We start from the raw sequence: 23,105 nt of genomic DNA on the forward strand, positions 1-23,105 counted from the left end.
TCATCAGTAATACATACCTGTACTTCAGGTGAAGTGTTATCCTGAGATAAGGTAGAAAGTATTCCAACACATGCAGTAAGATGATGAGCAGAACTAATTCCTCCTGTGTACTTATAAAGAGAGCCTAGAGCCAAAGAATGTCCTGTTCTTGATATCACATCTCTTGCAGATTTTAGCCTAGGAATTGTAAGAAAATTGGATTAAAATAAAATAATTGTAATTATGATTTATTATGAAGTCTAGTATTAAGTCTACAGAAAATTTATTAACCAGCCTTTTCCCCCCACATCCAATGCCCTCTAAGTGTATTAGAATTATGAAGCTTAATACGATGCTAACAACTGTATAGTTTTCTTACATGAATTCTGAAGAACTTTATATTTACTAAATTGGGTTAATGAGGAAAAGAAGCAGTGATTCTCAGTTGACAGTGAATGCTTATGTAAATATGGAATGAACATTTCTGGAGTGAATAGAGGGGCAGAAGACGAATGCAACAGGATAGAACAAGGTGTGTGAAAGGTGGGGAATTCTGGGAGCTGAAGTCTACACATCTCAAAGTTCCCAAGGTGTTTCCTTTCGTGCCTCCACTATTTAAATACTTTCCTTTTTATAGATTTAAAAAAATCTGTTCAGAATTGACGTCTGGTCAACTTCATGGTAGGCATGCATAGGCCCAGAGGGCTTAAATATATACCTATTTTTGAAACAATGCAACAAAACCATATTATGACAAATTGCTTACTTGTCAAAGCTAATTTGTGCCAATCCAGCAGTGAAGGTATTATCAGCTACCACCTGTGCAAGTCTGGCTAGGGCTTCAGCAGCAGAACATCTTAGAAATGGACTGCTACTTTCCAAGGCACTTAGGATCAAGTTCAAGGTGCAGCTTTGGATTTCTTCATAACCTAAATTTCCCTTATGGCTAGCCATGTGCTAGATATAAATAAGATTATAAATAACACCACATTACTGAACAGTAAGTATTTTCCTTCTTTCAACAGACATGTAAATGACAGAAGAAATGAAAATCAATATACTTGTTATATTTGCATCCTGCCTAAGAACAAATCCGCTTACAGCATCTCACAACATAAAATTTAAAAGCATAAGCATTACAAAAACCCATGATAACCTTTTAAATAAATCAGTATAAGTTACATAATAGATTCAAAGTAAAATCTGACTTGGGAAGATTTTAAAAGAACATTTAAACTATTGTTTTCTACAGAACTCTAGAGGGATAATTTAAACTATTATTATTCTGCTGTTTTTCTGTGTTAAATCAGATCCCAAATAACTAAGAATATGTGCACAAATATTTTAGGGCTAAAGGGAAATTAATTCTTCAGTTATCTCTGGGAAGATAAAATTATAGGCAGGTTATAATTTCTCCTTGATTCTAGATGCCAAATTATGTTGATTATAGATGCAAAATTATGTTCTCAATCAAATATATCTACAGGTACACGAATGTTGCCTTTCTTATGCTTTGCAAGGCATAGAACAAAGTGAGAACCTCTATTATCTCAGATTTTTCCATTATAATTCAACAAATATATAAGCATTACTGTATTTATTGAAATATACAGTCACCTTTTTATCCTCAGGATCCAAGGCCTAAAAATTCTGCTATTATTATTTGCAACAATAGAATTGTATCACAGCGGCCAGTTGTTTCGCCGGATTTGGCATTGATTACCCACCCAGGGGCCTAGGACGTCGTAACATATTTTCGTAATATGCGTGCAGATCCAAGCAATGCGGCTTTTTGCATTTGACTGATGGTGATTTTGTCAATTTTTAACTGTTTTAAATGTAATTCCAGTGCTTTTGGAATAGCACCCAGTGTGCCGATCACCACTGGAATTACCACTGCTGGTTTGTGCCATAATTGTTGAATTTCTATTTTTAAGTCCTGGTATTTCGCAATTTTTTCACATTCCTTCTCATCGACCCTGCTATCATCTGGTATTGCAATGTCTATGATTGTAACCTTGTTTTTCTCAACCAGTGTGATGTCTGGTGTATTATGCGCCAGTATTTTGTCTGTTTGTATGTGAAAATCCCACAAGATCTTGACCATCTGATTTTCAGTGACTTTTTCAGGCTGATGTTCCCAGCAGTTTGTTGCTGTTTTAATATTATAATTTTTGCACAAATTCCAATGGATCATTTGTGCTACTGAATTGTGCCGCAATTTATAATCAGTCTGCGTGATTTTTTTACAGCAGCTGAGTATGTGATCAACAGTTTCGTCAGCTTCTTTGCTAAGTCTGCATTTGGCATCATCAGAGGATTTTTCGATTTTGGCCTTAATGGCATTTGTGCGGATAGCTTGTTCTTGCGCAGCCAGGATTAGTGACTCTGTTTCTTTCTTTAATGTACCTGCTGTTAACCATAACCAAGTTTTTTCACTGTCCACTTTATCTTTTATTTTTTCCAGAAATTGGCCATGCAATGCTTTGTTCTGCCAACTCTGGTCAAGATCTTGTGGGATTTCCGTATATAAACGGACAAAATACTGGCGCATAATACACCAGACATCACACTGGTTGAGAAAAATAAGGTCACAATCATAGACATCGCAATACCAGGTGATAGCAGGGTCGCTGAGAAGGAACATGAAAAAATTGCAAAATACCAGGAAAAATTGCAAAATTCACGACTATGGCACAAACCAGCAGTGGTAATTCCAGTAGTAATTGGCAGACTGGGTGCTATTCCAAAAGCACTGGAATTACATTTAAAATAGTTAAAAATTGACAAAATCACCATCAGTCAAATGCAAAAAGCCGCACTGCTTGGATCTGCATGCATATTACGAAAATACGTTAGAACGTCCTAGGTCCCTGGGTGGGGCCCGACTAGTAACCAATGCCAAATCCGGCGAAACAACTGGCCGCTGTGATACAATTGTATAATTATTATTATTGTTGTTGTTGATGATGTTGTATATTATATAATAACAAGAACAGATTTGCAAGCCAAGAATTATTAAAGAGAGACAAGTGGTTTGAATGTTATGCTAAATTTATACTAAATTATTGTTCAGCATAAAATGTTGATCATGAGAGAGCTAGAGTGTGAACATAGATTCCCTCTTTTAGTTAAATGGTTTTCAGAGGTTTGATAAAAAGGAATAGTACTTTATTACTGTAAAGCAATACATTATGCAGATTTTGTTTAACATCAAAGCAAGGCAAGTTCAAGTTATTTAATATATAGTAGTCTGTTGAAATAACACTTAGAACTTATCTCATATGACCTTAAAATTATAATGAAGTTTTTAAGGAAGAAAAAAATGCATTGACTTTTGATATGATGTGTTTTATGTATATTATATTAAACCAAGGCTGCATTCATCTATAATGCTAAGCTGTACAGGGTAGTTCACCTTTTATGTAAAAAGCAAACAAGCATTGGTGTTATGTATGGAAGTAAATACTTTGCAAAATGAAACAGTTATCATCTAGCTATAGATGGCATTCAACCAACTCAACTTTAGAAGCACAACAAAGGTATAATAGCAGTTGAATTCATTTGTCTTTTAAATTACATTTTTTTCAATAATAGAAAAACAGACAACAAAATTCACTAGGAATTTCAAAGAAAACAAGACAACAAACTTGTTTCAGATTCCCCTTAAACGATTATGATGGATATCACTGACTTTCATAATAAACAGAAGGGCGACTCTTACCTTTAGGGCACTGCAAATTGCTGATATAATATTTTGCTGTGTTATCTGCTGCCGTGATCCTTTGGTTTGTTTTATGGATGCCAATAACTGTTCCAGCACTTGCAACCTTAAATACAAGAGGAAATGGAATAATTAGCCTTTCTCCCATTTCATATATTGTAGATGCTCCTGTTTCATATACTGTAAAGTCTATAAAATATGGCTCAACAAGATGTTTATTTCTTAGTGTTAATCTCTAAATTCTCTCTCAACATTTGTTTATAGTTCTTTGTCAAGGCTATAGCTGCCTTTCAAAAGCATCCAAACAGCTATTGTGGCACACCTACAGTATATTTCAGTGTGTTTTATCTATACCTAATTCAGGGATTTGTGACTTAAGGAAATGAAGAAAAACCCAGGAAATATGTCAGAACTTTCTAATTAAAACGCACACACACACACATTAATAAAGTTGCATCTACAATTTATTTCAAATCTCATATTTATGTGGAATATAAACAAAGTTTTTTTTAACAATCTCTCATAATAACTGAATTAAGAGTTCTTAAGAAGATCTATACAATAAACACAATACAGCACTTTTCACATTCATATTCTAAACTTTGCAAATATAATATGATAAAATCAATGTATCATACATTTCATTTACAGCTAGAATTTTTTTTTCATATAAAAAGTGCAGGTCTATGACATTGTTTTATATAATTCCAGTACTGACAGCCCAATCAGCTTGCTCAGTAGCATAATTATTGTCACATAACACTCAGCACACTGCTATACTTATCAGAGGGAAACCCTTGGCGCTGTAATATGTACATACATGCATAGTATATAAATTAAGACAGACAATTCCTATCATGGGTTACTTCATAAGGCAAAAAAGAATGTTTAGATAAAATACATGTTTTTGAAAAATAATGTATTTTCCATGAGTAACTAATCTGAAACTGAAGTCTCATCTGTAGAGTCTTTACCTTTGGGTCTCTGTTGCTTGTGAAAATATCACTCCAAAGAGACGTGTTGCTGCACTGACAATGGATGAAGTTGGAGACAAAGGCTTAGGCACTGAATCTCCATGTGTAGCCTTCTCATATATTGCAAATGGGTCAAACTCCAAGCTTCCCCCTGCTGTGTTGTTAACAAAGAATAACTGCAAAGACATAAGAAAAGCAATTGTCATTACAGGATGTGATTTTTCTCCTTTATGTGCATAAATAGTCACTAAAATATGATACCTGCTCTTCAATAAATCTGTGTTCTGTCTCCTGCAGGAAGGGATCAAATAAGGCAAGTTCGCAGTGGTGGGAAAAGGGCGGAAGATACGTAGCAGAGGCAGCTGCCTGATTATCGAGCTGAGTCAAGTCTTGCACTAATTCTTTAAGAACAGCAGAGAAACTTCCTGAAATTTTTGAAGTGAAAGAAATATGTTTTTTATGCATAGCTGGTAGCCAAATAAACTACTGACACAGAACTTTAAGAACAAGAAATGTGATTTCTGATAAATGTGTGGATTTGTGGGCAAATAAACCTGAACTATCTCATATGAAATATTTTATGCCAAAAAATGAAAGGCTTTCTAAGTAAGCATATCATAATCAATTGTTAAAAAGAAAAGCTGAAGAAATACTAATTTCCTCCAGAAATTATTGCAGTAGAGCAAAAATTCTTTTGAATACAAATATAACTCAATGAAGTGGTATTTCCTTTTTTAGGTACTTATTAGAAAATAGATTTTGCAGTTCCAAATATCAAGTAAATTTTGAAATAAATCTGATATTGAAAGATTGATATTCTGGTGAAGCACCAGATTCAAGATTGCAAATATCAAGAGAAGTGTTTTTACAGCTAGAATTTCTTTTCATTTTCAGTGACTGGGTAGACTATCCGAAATTAAAATAGGAAAATATAGCTCACGTTTATAAATATGTAGCATTTATAATAGTATAATAGAAACAAAAAGAAATATATTAGCTTGTAATATACTACTTCAAACTCGATTTCACTGAGAGCCTCATCAGGGTTGTGTTTGACCTCAGGGGGCCAGGGTGGACATGGCCAAGATGGGTGTGGCCAGCTCAATGTCACTCATGTCAGGGACGCCAGTGGTAGCACAAGCTCTGCCAGCAAAAATGGGCTCCTGAGGTCTGTTTTCGGCTGCGACAGCCTCCTGCAACCCTCTGCCAGTGAAAATGGAGCTTGGGTAGGCTGCCTGTGGGCCTCATAAGCTCCATTTTCACTGGCAAAGGCCCTGCAGGCCAGTCCTTTGCTGCGGCCCGGATCCAGCCTTGACACACCTGCCCTATGATAAAACTACAAATTAGCTATGAAAAACAGAAAACCCTTGGTCATTACCAGTAAGGCAGAATAGTTTTATATTTTTTTAATTCTTTACCCTGCAGTTTAAATTGACTTTGTGGGACAGTTTAAGGTTTAAAAAGTTGAACTGCTGTGTGGCCTAATGTCTGTTACTCAGTGTTACAGCAATTCTTCTATTTCTGAAGTTCACTGCACGAAGGGATACATCTACAGTCTCCATCTGACAAGCAAAAATACTAAAAATAAAAAGCAGAGGAAGAACCATAGAGCAAAAAGTTCATATGATCATTTAGATTCTGAATCATAACGGACACAACGTACTATATGCTCTGCTATCATGCCTGAATTTATAAAGTCTACGTTCTTGAATACAATATACTGCTTTTTTAAAAGCGTAATCTTTATTCAAATTATGCTTTCATCGTCTCTATTTTTTTTAACTAGTATTATGAATGGAATTAATCTGTTACAGGCTTTTCAAATATCATTCTGTGTTAAGGCTTTTTCTTACATACAAATTAATTATATTCTGTGTTACAATGCTTTCCTTCTCCTTTTGTTACTAAAAGAAGGCAAGAAATATTTTAGGAAGAAGTATACATACCTCCATAACTCTTGGGAGGCAACAAAGCAAGCAGTTCATAAAGTCTTTTCCTATATGTCACTGATGATAGTTTTAAAGCACTGCCATACATTTTATTTAGTGAAGGAAGCCTTTAAAGATTAAAAAAATCCTACAGTTACAACAAACGCTGTTCAATTCATTTAGAGCCATGTATGTAAAATGGACAGCCTATATACTAAATACATGGATAAATCTGCTTATTGATTTCATGCATATGGACAGCTATCTGAACTGAAAGGGGAAAAGGTGATTCAGAGCAAGAACGAATTCCTTTAAAGAAATTATAGCCTTTTCTTATAGTTCAGCCATAGCTAGCACCTGATCCAAGAAAACACTCATGATTTAAGGTGGTGCCAACAGATACAATGTGCACTCCATATATACTCTAGATCACTTTTTATCAGTCCTATAAGGACTAAGATATAGACAGGGGTGGTCTTCAAAATTTTTAGCAACGGATTCTTTCCTCGGTTGCTTGGTAGGTGTGGCCATGGTGGGTGTGGCCTAGGGGGGGCATTTTCGCCTTCCCCAGGCTTCAGAGGCTTGAGCCTCTGGAATGGCGAAAACTGTCTCCCGTGGGCCCTCCGGAGGCCAGAAACAGACCCATTTCTGGCCTTCCAGAACTTCCAGGAGGCCTGTTTCCCCCCCCCTCCCCAAAAAGGTGTGTGTGAGAGGGGCGGAGTAGGAGGGGCAGGGCAGAGTGGAGGGAACCAGCCAGAGATAGGATTTGGAGGTTCTCCGAACTGGCCATAATGTTAGCTATGGGTTCTCCCAAACCTGGGGCGAACCCATAGCAACCCACCTCAGATATAGATCTAAAAATATTTTTATTAGAAGAGTTAAAATAACAGAATCTTGTTCATGCTACCTTTCCTGTCTCTTTTATTTTCAGGAAAAGGGCAGGGGCTGCAGGAAGCATTTTCGCAAATTACATTCTTGATCTGGGATCAGGTTTCATTTATTGATAGCTGCCTTAGTCCTTCAAGACTATCATATTTATTCATTAGGCTTTTCCCCCTTTCAACCTAGTTCATGGCATCATCCTGATAAACACACATGCAAATGACCACTGTCTTTAAAACTAAAGTGATTACAGAGAGCACTCACTTATCAGTAATAACTGCGATTGGCAACTCCATCATTAAAACAATGCAGCCATAGAGTAAAAATCATGTGATTATGCCAGACTTACATCAGTTTGTCAGTTCTTATTGCAGTCCTAAGTGAATCACTGCAGGTCACTAAGCATGATTTCACCTGATCAGGACTTGTGACTCTGCTGGCTTCCCCACTGATTTTGCCCTCAGAAGCCAGCCATGAATGTCACAAATAGCAATCAAGGATTGTGGGATACTGTGATCATCATAAATATGTGCCAAAATCACAATGCCATAACCATGAGGATGCTGTGATGGGTAAAAATTTTAGGGCTGGTTGCAAGATTCCTTTTTCAGCACTAAGTACAGGTAGTCCTCGATTTACAACAGTTCATTTAGTGATCATTCATAGTCACAACAGCACTGAAAAAGTGACTTATGACTATTTTTCACAGTTACGACCTTTGAAGCAACCCCATGATCATGTGATCAAAATTCAGATGCTTGGCAACTGGTTCAAACTTATGACCGTGGCTGTATCTCAAGATCACATGACCACTTTTTGCGACCTTCTGACAAGCAAAGTCAGTGGGGAAGCCAGATTCACTTTACAACTATGGCAAGAAAGGTTGTAAAATGGGACAAAACTGACAACAAATGTCTAGCTTAACAACAGAAATTTTGGGCTCAATTGTGGTTGTAAGTCAAGAACTACCTGTATACATTAACAACCAAATTACATAAATTATACTATATTGTACTCATTCTTCTCTTCATAATATTAATCTTACAATCTTAATAATATCATGGTTTTATAGTTTCCTTTAGTAAATTAAATCTTAAATCTTTGTTATCATATTAGGTAGACTATACTACCGTGTTTTCCCCAAAATAAGACAGGGTCTTATTTTCTTTTGACCTAAGCGCTTGGCCTTATTTTTGGGGAGGTGTTATTATTTTTGAGGTGCAGAAGGCAGCGAGCGTGGTCACCTCATGGCTGCTGCTGTGTTGCAATATTTTCAGGGAGGGGTTATTTTCAGGGGAGAGCTTGTTTTAGCGCATGCGCTCAAAAGGCCAATTAGGCTTATTATCTGGGGAGGTCTTATTTTCAGGGAAATAGGGTACCACAATGGGATGGCTGTAATTTTATCACTGAATGCTGCTTTATGTTGATTGAGGATGAAAATAAAAATATTATTACTTACTGTGTCAGTAAATCAACAGCACATGGGACAGGAGGAAGCAGTCTTTGAATCACTTCATCTGTAAGGAGCCCTCCACAATAGAGAATAAAGCTTTTGATAGCTGAGAATAAAGCATATTGATTGTAAATCAGTCTATATACACAACTCATAATACTATCTTCTTATAGAAAGAAGTAGAAAAAAATAAGAGAAGAATGTTACAATAAATTATGCTTAATTGATATATCTGGAACACAGCCTTGAGAGATGTATGGTATATAAATACATGCAATTATGAAACAATAAATAATACCATTGTACTATGGAATATAAAGGATAGCTATTCTACATACATAAATATGTAGTCAGATGTTCACTACTTTTCAGCCAGAAGTAGTGAAAGAGATAGAGCATCTCCAATGCTTGAACAATGAAAAAACAGTCTGATGATCTAATTAATATATCAGAGCATTAAGTTAAAATTAATCTGCAAGATTAGTATTGATTAGTAATTAGTACCTCTCTTATGCACCAAATGTCCGCATGTAATATAGCAATAAATAAAATTTTATACTTGCAACCAAATAAGCTACAATTGCCTCATAGTCTAGATATTTATGTGTAAAAAGTGTTAGGTAAAGACCTGGAATTGGAAATCAATGGAGAAAAAAGAAGACAATTCTTTACTTTTATTGCTACTCAAAGTTCAAAAAAAGTAAAAGTAAAAAGAGCCACAATTTTCACCCACCACAGAGAGCACCTGCTCGGCTTTCCAGTGTCACTTGCCATGTAAATGAATCACCACGTTTCTTCTCCGTTTCTAAGTCTTTAGGACATACCGGAAATGCACATTTCCATAATAACAGCACTCTAGGAAGATGATGCTGGACCACGGCAGGACCTATTATTTTTAAGATTGGAAATGTTTTTTTTTTTTGTAGGTGGTATTGACTGAAACATTTTCTTTAATGAAAGTATTTTATTCCCCCGTCATCCTGAAGCTCCCGTGTGCCCTTGCAAAATACTCTAAAAAGTGAAGGGACCTTTTGTAAGCAAAGTTTGATGGGTATGAGAAATTGAAGTAGAACTATTTGGATGTGTGAAAATATTTTAACTACTCAACATTGATTTTATCTACTCTGAATCATTATAGTCATACAGTCCTTGGTTATGATAGCAATCGGGGCCGGAATTTCCATCACTAAGCAATGTGGTCACAAAGCGGAACATCATGTGACTGCATTGCTTAGCGATAGCTACCTTGGCACTCCTGAGTGCCACTGTAATCCCAGGACCTAGTCAGTTGTTAAGGAAGAGGCCCAGGAAAAAGTCTGGGGGTTTGTAAGGGCAGGTGCACAGATGCTACAGGGAGATAGGGACAACACGGGCAGTTGCTATGACAAAAAATGGTGGGAATGACTTCTGACTTCCTGTGGACTTTCCCATCTGCCATTGACTTTTCATGAGTGAAGCCAGCAGGTAAGATTTGATTATGGTCAAATATTCAAAAGCCACACACTGAGTGCCTGGATTGCAATCAGGTGTCAATGGGGACACTATGACAGTTGAAAGTCCCCCTTGTTCAGCACTGTTATAGCTTTGAGCAGAATGAGTGGTTATAAAGACTATCTGCGTTAGCAATCCAAGAACAAAATAAAGATAATTGGTTATTCTTCCATTGCCCTTCACTGGAGTTCGGGAAAACTACCGCAACATCCCAATCAGGACTAAAACTCTGTGGAAAACAATATTTTACAATTCTTGTTACATGAATGTTTTGCAAGGGCTAGAGAGAAAACCAAAATTATCTTTAATCCACATATTAATATTTCTTTTTAAAACTGTTTGCTTCACCCTTGAAAGTGTGGTTCTTTATGATTCATATATAATATAAATGATGTATTTTGTGCATTTATACTGGAAAAGTTAATTCTCTATGGCCTATGACATGGAAGTAATAATTAAGTTAACTATATTTCTACAGTTATGAAACAATTAGAACTTGTTCATATGTATATTGAAACAGTGACTTCAGACAAGAAGTACAGAAGTGGTCAACTTTTATGATAAAGAAATAAAGATATATAGGTGATTAATCTTACCTAATGTCATTAAAGCAGCTATCAAAAGCCAACCTGATTGCATTCTTTGTATTGAAATCCGACTATTCTGAGCAGCTGAACGCAAAAGGTCCTCAGCTGCTATCATGACAATCTGTATGAAAACAAAAATTTTCACTATTTTAAGAGCTAAAATACAAAATTAAGTTCTTACGAAGGGATGCATATACACTACTTCTGCATATGTCGTGGCCCACAAATTAACTTTCTCATATATATATATATTACATGGAATAAATTCTAGAATAATTATTCCGTTTGAGCATGAAACTGAAGATGATAATATGTTGTATGGCATAGCATTTTATGTTAAACTTAATAGTGCTTAAATCTGGCCCAAGGGGCTGGCCTGGATATAGCAAAGGACCAGGCTGTGGTACCTCTGGCAGGTAAGGTGCTCCCCACCCCATTTTCGGATTGGATGAGCACTCTGCCAGCAAAATGGGAGGGCTGTTTCATTCTGATATGTTCTACAAATCACCTCTTGCAAATGTTTCTCACATGTCTAATAGACAGATGGAATAACTAAACAGCAATAAGAATTTCATTATTAAAGTATTTATGACTGGTTCATGCACTCTGTGAAACACAATTTGTAAAACTGAACCAATTGAGCTACAGTCTTGGAAATGCTACATGTTTCTGAATACAGAACCTTTATCACGGACAGGTTTTCCCTGTAAAATTTGACCCTGCAACAAATACCAGACAAACTGTTCTAATAATTACCTTCCCTTTGCCGTGTGGAATTCCTAAAGGACATTCTCTGACAGCTCCTAACAAAGCAGCAATGGCAAAACTATAGCCAGTCACTGCTTCTGGGGAGGATTTCATTGCTGTCAGGCGCTCAATACAGCTATCCAGAAGTGGAGAGAGATAGCAGGGTAATGCTACAGCAATACATCGTAAGCACCATGCTGCTGCTAGCTGAACTGAAATGCAGGGATGAAGGATAATGGAGATTACGGCATCCAGGACTCCTGGAAAATCGAACATATTAAAAGATTAAAAACACATATGAGAATGCTTACTGAGACCGTAAATCAACAGAGCTTCCACTTTTTTGCCCTTATATATCCACTGTAAGCTAAAAAAACCACCTGTAGAATTGCCAGAACTTTCTGGGAGACTGATAAAAATAAAGAAGCTACTCAGTGCAAACCAGATTCTCTTAAGCCAAAATGGACACTTTTTTGGGGGGGGGGGGGCAGGCATGCCAAGAAGAGCTATGCAGATTCTTATTCCTGACTAGGTCATCATCAGCCTTAGAGGTATTTATGGCATGTGTGCAAAAAGAAGGATAAATCCCACTTCAGCAGCAAAACTGCAATTTTATACAAACATCTCTTTAAAAAAATGTTCCCAAGAATTCTGCAATAAGTGAATCGGGATCATACAGAACTGTGGCTTTGTTTGTAAAGCCCCCTTTCATTTGAGCCATTTCTTGGTAATTACCCAGACACATTTATATTGTTTTCTTGGCAAGATTATGAAAAAAATGGTTTATTAAAGCTTTCTCTCAAGGGATTATTCAACCTTAATTCGCCTAGTTTGGGATTTCTTGCTTGTCTCCCATTACTAACAGGTGCAATATTCTTGGCTTTTTAATGAAATTACGTAAGTTAGGCTAACTGCTGTCTCATTGTGACACAGTCCTTATATAGCTCTGTGAAACACTCTGAATTCTCAAAATGATATAAAAATGCAGTCTTTGCTCTCATCGCTAAACTAAGAACTGATCCGGACAACATGTGCCCAATAGATTCCCTATAATGATCTGTGATGATTCAGAATCTATACACAATATTTTAATTTATTAAAAGAAAGACTGCTGGAACTCTCTGAACACTCTCTTTCTGTAGAATACACCCTGAAGCAATTTGTGGCACCACCACTCATTTTTGTGTTATTTATCCTATATCTTAAGACTCTATGAGAGTATTACCTGTACTAGAATCTTGCAGAACAGGTGCAGCAGTAGTACCTAAGCCATGTATGAGGTTTCCAAGCTCTTCTAGAGCACATATTAACATATGCTGGGTTGCTATTAACTCTGTTGTACCAATACGGGTTTCGACATTACAGTTACTCACTGCAGCATCTGACAACAGAAAATGTTATGTTAATAAAAGAAACAAATAAAAGCCAGGGATACGGGGCTGACACATATTTTTATGAGTAAAATGAAGCTACACTTTGGAGTAAATAAATTATTGCATAATAATTGTAATTTCCCTCTATCATCTGCAAAATTGATTTAAGATAATAAATAAGATGGCAACAATTTACCTTTTAAAAAGCTAAGATTTATGATCATGGTACTAATAACTGTCTAACAATAGCCACAACAGAATCATGATTCTAAAATCTGGCTGCAATAATGTGACGTTTCCATTAATTGATCTCTTTTGACCTTCTTATGTTGCCTGAGTAAGCTACATTAAAGAAAAGCTAGACTTAAGTCTGCTCAGATTCGGCAAACTTTCCTGGTTACATCATCTAGATTTCAGCAATCCTTCCAAACTGAACAAGATGAATGGGATCATTTATTTCAGCGTGACTTGCTTAAACAGAACAGGAAAGCTTGTAATTAGTGAGAATGTTGTGCTTGTGATTCCATCATCAGATATACATGTTAATTGCGAGTATATAATATTGTGCTGCCAAGCCTATAGTCAACTATTATATCTACTTTCCACACATTTATCTAAAACTGAATCATGGGAAAAAATCACGACATTTTAAGTTTAAAATGATTTTGAAAAGCCCCAGAGAGACTTGGTTTGTGTAGAGGATTAAATTAGTGTATGACTAGATGAGGAAATGATTAAAGCATTACTGGAATGGAAGGTGATGGAGAGGGGGGTTAGCAAATAATCTTGTTAGTCCCATACCCATAACTTTCTTCAGTTTCCAGATGGCTTGACAAATCTCATTGGCAGTTGCAATTCGAGCTTTTTCCCCAAGAAGGCCTCCTACTGTAGCTCGGAGAATAAATGAAATACAACGGCGGCTACAAATACTGTCCATTTGTGTCTGAATAGCCTTAGGGTGAGACTGAGAGACCAGATCCAGAATGTGGGAAAGCAAAGCAGAAAAATTCCTTTCAAGCCATTCTCCTCCTAATGTGGAAATGAATACCACGTATGCCTGGAAAACAATTGATTAAAAAAAAATCAGTTTCAATTTGCACATAATGTGTCACATATTACAAAAACATTAAACCATTTTAATATATTTATTTAATATATTTATTTACATTTATAGCTTCTTTAAGTAGAGTGAAAAGATTTTACAATAGTCATTTGAAAAATAAACTTCATCAAATTAAGCCGAATGCTGAAAAATTCCTTCTTAACTGCAAACTTAATATTCCAGTGGAAAATAAGAACAATGATATCAGTAGAATTTTATACATAAATTTATATTTAGGTAAGATTGAATTTCAAGAATAATTCAGTTAAAACTGCCATTCTTACCCCTACAAATTTGAATGACAGCTTAGAAATTATCGATATATTCTCCTATTTTCTAAATTGGTTTTACAACAATGGAAATCAGAACATAAAGGCAGTGAACAGCTTGAAAGATTCCATGCCAATCAATAAAAGCAATCTCAGTATAGTGAGCTTATAGAATACTGTCCTACTTACTAAACCAAGTAGTTTGATGGTGATCTTTCATATTGTAAGCCACTCGGCCACCTATGTGTGATCTGGGCAGCCATATTAGGGTTTAGGGTTTTATTAACACTTATAGGCCGCCCTTTTCCCTGAGGGGACTCAGGGCGGCTTACATAAAATCAAGGGAGGGATATACAAACAATAACACAGACAGAACATAGAATAAAATAATGAGCAACATTCATTCATCATTCGGGTGGGGGCAATTATCTTTGTCCCCAGGCCTGACGGGCTAGCCAGGTCTTAAGGGCTGTGCGGAAGGCCTGGACGGTGGTGAGGGTACGAATCTCCACGGGGAGATCGTTCCAAAGGGTCGGAGCTGCTACTGAGAAGGCTCTCCTCCTTGTAGTTGCCAGCCGGCACTGGCTGGCAGATGGGACTCGGAGGAGGCCTAGTCTATGAGATCTAATTGGTCGCAGGGAGGTAATTGGCAGAAGGCGGTCTCTCAAGTACATATAAATTTGTTTATTAAACAAATAAAATAAATATATTTAAAGAAACTAAAAATAATTTCCATGTCTTTAAAGACAGAAATGGGGATAATCTTAAAGGTGTAGATGAAAAATGTAGTCACACTTTCCCTCTTTAAAATAGAACATTTAAAAGGGAGGTTATCATGTAAATCCATCTTCCAGGGGGCAAAAACATGATTTCAGGCCAAAATTAACATTTTACAGGGGAAACAAAAGATGATTTATTTCATGCTTTTCTGTCCAAATTAGGAGGCAGAGCAGCCCTACTTAATCACCTCAGTAGCTTGCAACAATTCATGCATAATTTCCATATATGATATGTACAGTCCTCAACTTACAACTGTTCATTTAGTGATCATTCAAAGTTACAACGGGCCTGGAAAAAGTGACCTTTGATCATTTTCATATAACCATTGCAGCATTTCCATGGTCATCAGATCAAAATTTCGATGCTGGGCAACTGACTCATATTTACGATGGTTGCCATGTCCCAGAGTCATGTGATCAGTTTTTGCAACCTTCTGACAAGCAAAGTCAATACGGAAGACAGATTCATTTAACAACTGTGTTACTAACTATGTAATTACAGTGATTCACTTAACAACTGATGCAAGAAAGGTTGTATAATGGGACAAAGCTCACTTAACAAATCTGGCTGCAATAATGAGCAGTTTCTATTAATTGATCTTTTTTGACCTTCTTATGCTGCCCGAGTAAGCTACATTAAAGGAAACCTAGACTAGTCTGCTCAGATTCAGCTCTCAGATTCTCACTTAGGAATGCAAGTTTTGGTCTCAATTGTAGACATACTGTATGTTGAAGACTACCTGTATAATAGCAATAGCAGTTAGATTTATATACCGCTTCATAGGGCTTTCAGCCCTCTCTAAGCGGTTTACAGAGTCAGCATATTGCCCCCAACAACAATCTGGGTCCTCATTTTACCCACCTCGGAAGGATGGAAGGCTGAGTCAACCCTGAGCTGGTGAGATTTGAACAGCCGAACTGCAGAACTGCAGTCAGCTGAAGTAGCCTGCAGTGCTGCATTTAACCACTGCACCACCTCGGCTCTTTTTATTATTATTATTTTTTTAATTTTTTTTCTCCAAATACAAAAAGCTGTTACAATTCAACTCAACACAAAGCATGTTCAGAGTTACAGAAACTGAAACGTCGTATAAAAAGTTACACATTTAAGATGATTCTCTCCCCCCCTTTTTTTAAAAAAAAATCCTCTCCTGTACTGAACTAACAGAATTGTTATCTTGATGAAAATATTAACAGCTACTGACCCACAGTAAAAAACGACAGGGGAAAAATATTTCTTTGAAAAAAACAAAAACAAAATCATAATTACTGTAAGATAGCCATTTCTCCTCCCCTACGGTTTTAATGGTTCTTTGCAAAAGAAAAAAGAAACAGATAAAAAAACACCTCAAAGACAGGTGACACCAAACTGCAAGAAGTTTCCAAAAGATGTGGAATTTATAGTCACCAGCAGATAGGGTGGAGGCGGAGTGGAAAGGGGAGAATTTGGGAGGGAGTCTGCAGGATGCGGTTTAACTGATTGATGAGAATTACATTGATCAAGTGCTGTGCCAGCAGAAACACCTATCCATCTATAAAATACATTCATGCTTTCTAAACCATAAAATCTTGCTTGTTTGGTTTATGCCTGCCATTTTTAAAATTAAAAATGTACAAGTTTTCATTAACAATTGAGATAGATGCTCATCAGTATTAAAATCAATCAGACTTCTTCAGAATGTTGGAAAACTCTCGACTGCAACATAACCATATTCAACGAGAACTAGCATATAGTACAGTAACAAATTAATCACATAATTTTTTTAAAAAGTTAAAACACATCATATTTTAACATAATATATAATATAACTCAAACCTGAGTAACTCCAACTCTGACATCCCTGCTGACTGAGCTGGTTCCTTTCAAAATATCACCACCGGTTCGTAGAAATCCAGAACTTCCACGGAGAAAACCTGTCCCTAGCAGTTCCAAAGCTTCCATAAATGAGATTTTGCGAGCATGTTGTCTAGCAGATGCTTTTTCAATTAAAAAAATACATATAATTACATCATACCCCATGTATACACACCACAGTCTTTCATTTACTTACATCTTCTATTGTATGGCTGAAAGGTTGCTGAACAAGGTTGTTAACCAAGGGCAATCTGTATTGTGCTTTTAGTTTGTGAAGCCAACCAGAGTTGTTGAACAATTGAACAACCTCTAAATATGGCAAGTAAACCACTAAAGAAACAATCATGGATAAAATGTTCAAATCGGTGCCAACTACATGTCATTTTATAGAAAAGTTTTTTCCATAACCAGCAAGATCCTTATCTTTTCTTTTTTAAAAGACAACTGTTGTGGCCCAGCAGGAGCCGTTGGAGCTGCAAACAGACTTCGATAACGAGGGACCCTATGAGTTGGCTCTGGAAGATGTGGAGGACCCTGGACAGGGTTCAGACTCCAAGCAGGGACCAGAGAGGTTGGTTGGCCACCAGGAGGCACCTGAGGCATGGAGCAGTGGTGAAAGCCAAAGGGAGTTGGTCCCTGACATCAGGCCCTGGAGCAGTGGGGAGGAGCTAAGGGAGTTGGTCCTGGACGCCAGGCAAAGACGGGCAGATAAGCACCAACAGAAACTACGGAGATATAGAAGATAATTGGGGCCAGGTGGTTGTGATTAGGCTCCTCCCAAGAGAATATATAAGAAGAGACTTTGGGAGGAGGCTTTTGCAGGACTCAAGTCTTATACTAAAGCTGGAGAAGCTCTTGTGTGTATTTCTTATCTGTGGAAGTCTGGGTTGCTGCCAAAGTCTTGTCGGTGTGTTAATTTACTGTTAATAAATTGTCTAGCAGTAATAAATTGTGTTGGCGTGACTCACCATATGGAGTGGGGTCAGAACAGACAACTATCATATGAGATTAAATCACATTGGACTAAGTGAAAATAAAATATAATCAACAGAAAGATTGCTGCAGGGTGACTGCTTTACAATGTACTTCATATTTATTCAGATCTATAAATTTCAGTCTACATACTGGTTAGCTAAGCTAAATCAAGTCATGGTTACAGGCAAGAGTTAAGAGGTTAGTTCACTGTCTACAATGTGTTTGACAAACAACATTAGAGATTAGGCTATCATGGAAACAAGGCTTTTATGAACACAGTGAAGATAAATTAAGTGGGTCAATATCAAAAACATTGGTGTAGGGCAATACTTTGGCAATGGTCAAATATTACTCTAAATTCAGAAATATCATTAATAAAATATCCATGTCGTATCAGTGTATCCATGCATGCAATTTAATACAACCAGTTTACCGCATGTTATCCAAATGAAGCCATGTTAGCTTTATTCTCATTAAATTACATAATATAACTGAAAATACTGTGATTATTTAAGTAGACCATCTTTTCTTTATGAGAGAGAAAAAGAAAGGCTAGAGTAAATGTGGTATTATTAATAGTAATTAAATTGGTAAGCCTAATTCTTTCAATGTTATGAAATATTTTTATCGTCATCAAAATGGAGATAGAACATATCAAATAATCCATAGAGGTACATCAATGAGACTCTGGAAGTCACTTCTGTAGTGCAGATTGTTAACATTCAATTTGAGCTGAATGGAGGCAACTAAAGTACTGGATGGGCATTTCAACATCTCCCTCTAGATAATTTAAGCAATTTTTACTATTTACAATGTTTCCTCATATGCTATTTCTCCTTTGATTTGGGCACTTTTAATTTTAATTGCCATTTAGTTCATTTGTTTTCCCCTTTAATTGTTTTCCACTTTACCACTACAGAAAGTGGAAATATTTTTGGTCACTATTTTTATTCTGATATAGCACACACTCATGACCATATATTTTCTTAAATGCGGTAATGATCTGACATAGTTTAGGCAAAATATTCATATATGTATATGTAAATATGTTTCTTTGTATATGTAGTGTATGTGTGTGTGTGTGTGCGTGTATGGTAGTTGATAAGTTATTATGTTAATAGCTAAATAGCTAATTAGCTATTATCGTATGTTAAAATCCTTCAATGACTGATTTTGAAGGGTCTTTATTACCGGTAGTGCTTACAATTTCCTGAGCTAAATTAAGGATGAAAAAATAAATCAACTCACCTGTGGCTTGTTTTGATGTTACAGCACTAATCAATATAGAGCCTAAAAGCTTAGAAACGGCCATTCGCACTTCATAGTTGGATCCTTCAAAGGATTTAAAACATAGAGTTACTACACTATCTATGTCTGTACTCCACATAAAAGTTGCTTCAATCTGAAGTTCAAGAAGACACTATATATAGAAGAAAGGGAAGACAAGCAAATTAAACAAATCAAATAATCTGTGCACAAATATTGTGTAGCTTAAACAATACCTAAAAAAATGGATTGCATCCAACAATGTCTGTCAGGCAGGAATATAAAACCTATCACATACATTCATCTTCTCTCCTCCAATCCAGGGTTTCCTAAATTTGATCCAGAAACACATAAGACCAACCAAGAGGAAGGGAAAGCCTTGTAGAATGTAGACATTATTATTATTATTAGAACTCTGAATCGTATCAATTTATCTGGGGGGAAAGGAATTCATTTGTGGGATTTTTTATTTATTTTTACAGATAAACAAAGGTATATGTACATGCTAGAGGTAGGGTCCGGCAGCTGCTACTGCCGGTTTGCTCAGGGACATGCCACGTGGGTGCACTTGATGTGCACATGTGCAATACAACAACAATTGCTCTGTGTATGTGCAGAAGCTAAAAACAAGAGGGTGGCGCCTATGGCACCACTGGGAGAACCGGTTCACTGGGGTGGCAGGCCTGGATCGCAGTGGCAGGCCTGGGCCGAACCGGTCCGAACTGGTAGGAACCCACCTCTGCAGAGGTGGTATTCAGCCAGTTCTCCCTAGTTTGGGCGAACAGGTAGCGGCGAATGCGGGAGGCTCTGCCCACCTGCCCCAATGCATGAGCAGCATGCACAGATGAGGCATGTGTGTTCCTATTTGCGAACCGGTAGGGAAGGTAAGTGAATCCCACCTCTGGAACACCCCCCACTCTTGGGCCTCACTCTCAGCCCAACTCACCTCACAGGGTTGTTGTGGGAAAATAGGAGAAAGAAGCATTATGCACATATGCTGCATTGAGTTATTTATAAGAAAATAATGAAGGCAGGATAAAAAAAATCTTTAAAATCTCAAACCTAGACTAACATCAAAAATATTTATGCATTGTTAATTATGGATATAAGGATATAAAAGGAAATAAAAGCATGCAAACCTATGGCAATTAAACTTTACAAATGTTCAGCTCTTTCGATGAAGGAAATAAAATATTTCAATCATTCTTCCATTGGAGAGGGGGGGAGGACTTTAAATATACACTGGTACCTTGTTCATACTTTGTTTTTGTCATCCCAGAAAGGATCATATAATGCTGGTTGTATTGAATAACTATTCCAAAATGACCATGAGATCCATTTAGGAAAAAATAAATAAAACACTTACAGAGCTAAAATGTCAATATTAATTGCCAAAATAGGGGAATATTTACTTCAAATTACACAAATTCAATATCCTAAGAAAATGTATATGTGTAAACAAAGTTACTTGATGTGATTTGTAAAGCCATTTTTTTGGGTTGGGGCGCAGTGTCTCCAAGTTACTTTTGACTTCTGGTGACTGCCTGAATTAGTCCCTGCAATTTTCTTGGCAAGATTTCAGAAGTGGTTTGCCACTGCTTGTTTCCTAGACCTTACAGAGACTGACTGAACCAAGGTCATCCAGCTGGCTTTGTGTCTAATATGAAACTAGCACTCACAGTGTCCTCATTTCTAGCCTGGTCACTTAATCATTACACTAACTGTCTGTCTGTAGGAAGGATACACACTGTTGTTGTCAATGAATCTTTATAGAGACATAAGGTCAGACGGCAAAATGCATACCATTTTAATAGACATAAATTAATATACTGAATTTATCTGTGATGGAAAAATCCTAACAAAAGTATATTATATTCCATACTTATATATGCCAAAATCTTTTTGGTAATACAAAACAGTGGTTGGAATGGATGCTGTTTTACTCTTTGTGTAACATATGAAATGGTATACAAGATTAATTAGAAAAAAGAGTAATGTTTTACCTTTGCAGCAGCACAACGAACTGCCATGGATCTATCTGTCAAACATGTACGAGCAGCTTTGTAGATATCTCTGTGACAAGGAACAGCAGCAGCTCTCAACCCTTTCAGTATGTTCTGCAAACTCAGCATGATCTCGTATCGTCCTTGAGACTGACAAGACAAAAAATATCATCTTATTATAGGACAAAAATACCAGGACTGTTTTCTATTTTTGCATTTTTATTTTGCTACTCTTCAACAAACAAAACTTTAGTGACATCGCAATCATGTTAGGTGAATTAGGTCAAAAATTTTGCCAAAGGGACCCACTGTTAAATTTATGGCAGAGAAGTCATGGCACAATACTGGAAGTTGTCTCTTAACAAGTTTCAGCACTTTATTACTGAGGTATTGAAAACCAAACTGAGTTCATTTTTCAGAGAGTACAATGAGACCCTTATAGACCACTTCTGCACTGATGAAGGTTCAAGTGTGACTACTTAAAAATAGCAATACACATCATTTTTAGGCAAGCCAATTATTTCATTTAAAGCATTTTCAGCATATTGTTCAGTCAAAAAGTCTATGCCCTCATCTTTAACATGATTACTATAAATAAAGCAAATAAACACTGAAGATTTTCAATAGACACATCTCAATAAAAATGTAAAGTATTAGTAAGAGTAAAAATAGGAAGCCTGAGGAAATGGAAGAAAAATTATTAAATCATGGCATCAAATGTTCATTCTTAATGTTAGTTTCAATAAAGATTAAAAAGAGAAGAAGAAAAGTCTTAACAAAGACTCATCATAGGCAAAGGCAATTAGCCTATTTATGACTCAGAGAAGTTCTGCAGAAATATAATTTGTTTCTGGCATATCGTCAAATGTCAAAATCCCATGTTCATTAGACCTTCATTAAAATTGTTTTCTTCACTAGACTTTAAATCAATATTTTATTTCAACTTTGAACACCTGCTCATTTACCTCTGCGTTCTTCATTGCTTTAAGAATATTTCCCACAGTATTCACAAAGCTGTTGCCCAAAATTCTTCCCAGTTTTTTGTATAAAGAGCCCAAACAAACCACTGCAGCACTTTTAAAACAGAAAAGAAAAAATGTAGTCAGGCAACTTTTAAAAACATAATTAATATTATGCTATATTGCATTTTATTATAAACAAAATTATTAATAATCAATAGCTATTAATAATAAAAATCTTTTAAAAATTAAAATATTTAGGAACATTTCCTTAACCTATAGTTTCTCAGTATTAGGTTGCCATCTCCAGCAGTATGTTGACTAACAATTCTGCACAACAAAGCTGAAAGATAACCAATTGGATAAAGTAGGTTTAAGACATACATTTCAGAATCATTAAAAAAACCTAAACCAATTCACAATCTGGTACAAAGAAACATCTTGGATTTGCCTTTGCAACTGAATTTATTACTTAAAAGTAGCCCTAGATTTACAACCATAATTGAGCCTGATAGTTATGGTTGTAAGCTATGATGGTCAGAAAGCAGGTCATCATATGACCCACACATTTTAATAATTTCTTTGTGGTAGTTGTTAACACCATATTTGCTAAGTGCACCCATTGTTTGTTATGCTTTTTGCCAAAAAACAGAAATAAATGTTGGTTTTTGACAAAAATATTGTAAATTGTGGTCAAATGATTGCAGGATGCTGTACTGTAAGCCAATCATTCCTCCAAGTGGACTATACAGTTTGTAC

The 23,105-nt window shown here is 36.3% G+C and overlaps 1 protein-coding gene across 3 annotated transcripts in view; it reads right to left on the reverse strand.

The window, feature by feature from the left end:
• HEATR5A (HEAT repeat containing 5A) overlaps positions 1–23,105 on the reverse strand; it is a 73,912-nt gene that overhangs the window by 41,248 nt on the left and 9,559 nt on the right. For 2 of the 3 annotated variants that reach the window (XM_032230485.1, XM_032230476.1), the window contains exons 4-19: positions 22,353–22,461; positions 21,388–21,537; positions 19,367–19,538; positions 17,105–17,265; positions 13,940–14,195; positions 12,991–13,146; positions 11,775–12,025; positions 11,028–11,139; positions 9,674–9,826; positions 8,947–9,046; positions 6,624–6,733; positions 4,939–5,102; positions 4,678–4,853; positions 3,704–3,809; positions 746–936; positions 18–177 (exon numbers count right to left, since the gene is read on the reverse strand). In XM_032230485.1, coding sequence (XP_032086376.1) covers positions 18–177; positions 746–936; positions 3,704–3,809; positions 4,678–4,853; positions 4,939–5,102; positions 6,624–6,733; positions 8,947–9,046; positions 9,674–9,826; positions 11,028–11,139; positions 11,775–12,025; positions 12,991–13,146; positions 13,940–14,195; positions 17,105–17,265; positions 19,367–19,538; positions 21,388–21,537; positions 22,353–22,461 — 2,527 coding nt within the window. Of the gene's footprint in view, positions 1–17; positions 178–745; positions 937–3,703; positions 3,810–4,677; positions 4,854–4,938; positions 5,103–6,623; positions 6,734–8,946; positions 9,047–9,673; positions 9,827–11,027; positions 11,140–11,774; positions 12,026–12,990; positions 13,147–13,939; positions 14,196–17,104; positions 17,266–19,366; positions 19,539–21,387; positions 21,538–22,352; positions 22,462–23,105 lie in introns of those variants that run through there. The other variant, XM_032230494.1, reaches the window with a different exon arrangement.

The sequence above is a fragment of the Thamnophis elegans genome, chromosome 1, assembly GCF_009769535.1.
Source record: "Thamnophis elegans isolate rThaEle1 chromosome 1, rThaEle1.pri, whole genome shotgun sequence".
Taxonomy (NCBI): domain Eukaryota; kingdom Metazoa; phylum Chordata; class Lepidosauria; order Squamata; family Colubridae; genus Thamnophis; species Thamnophis elegans.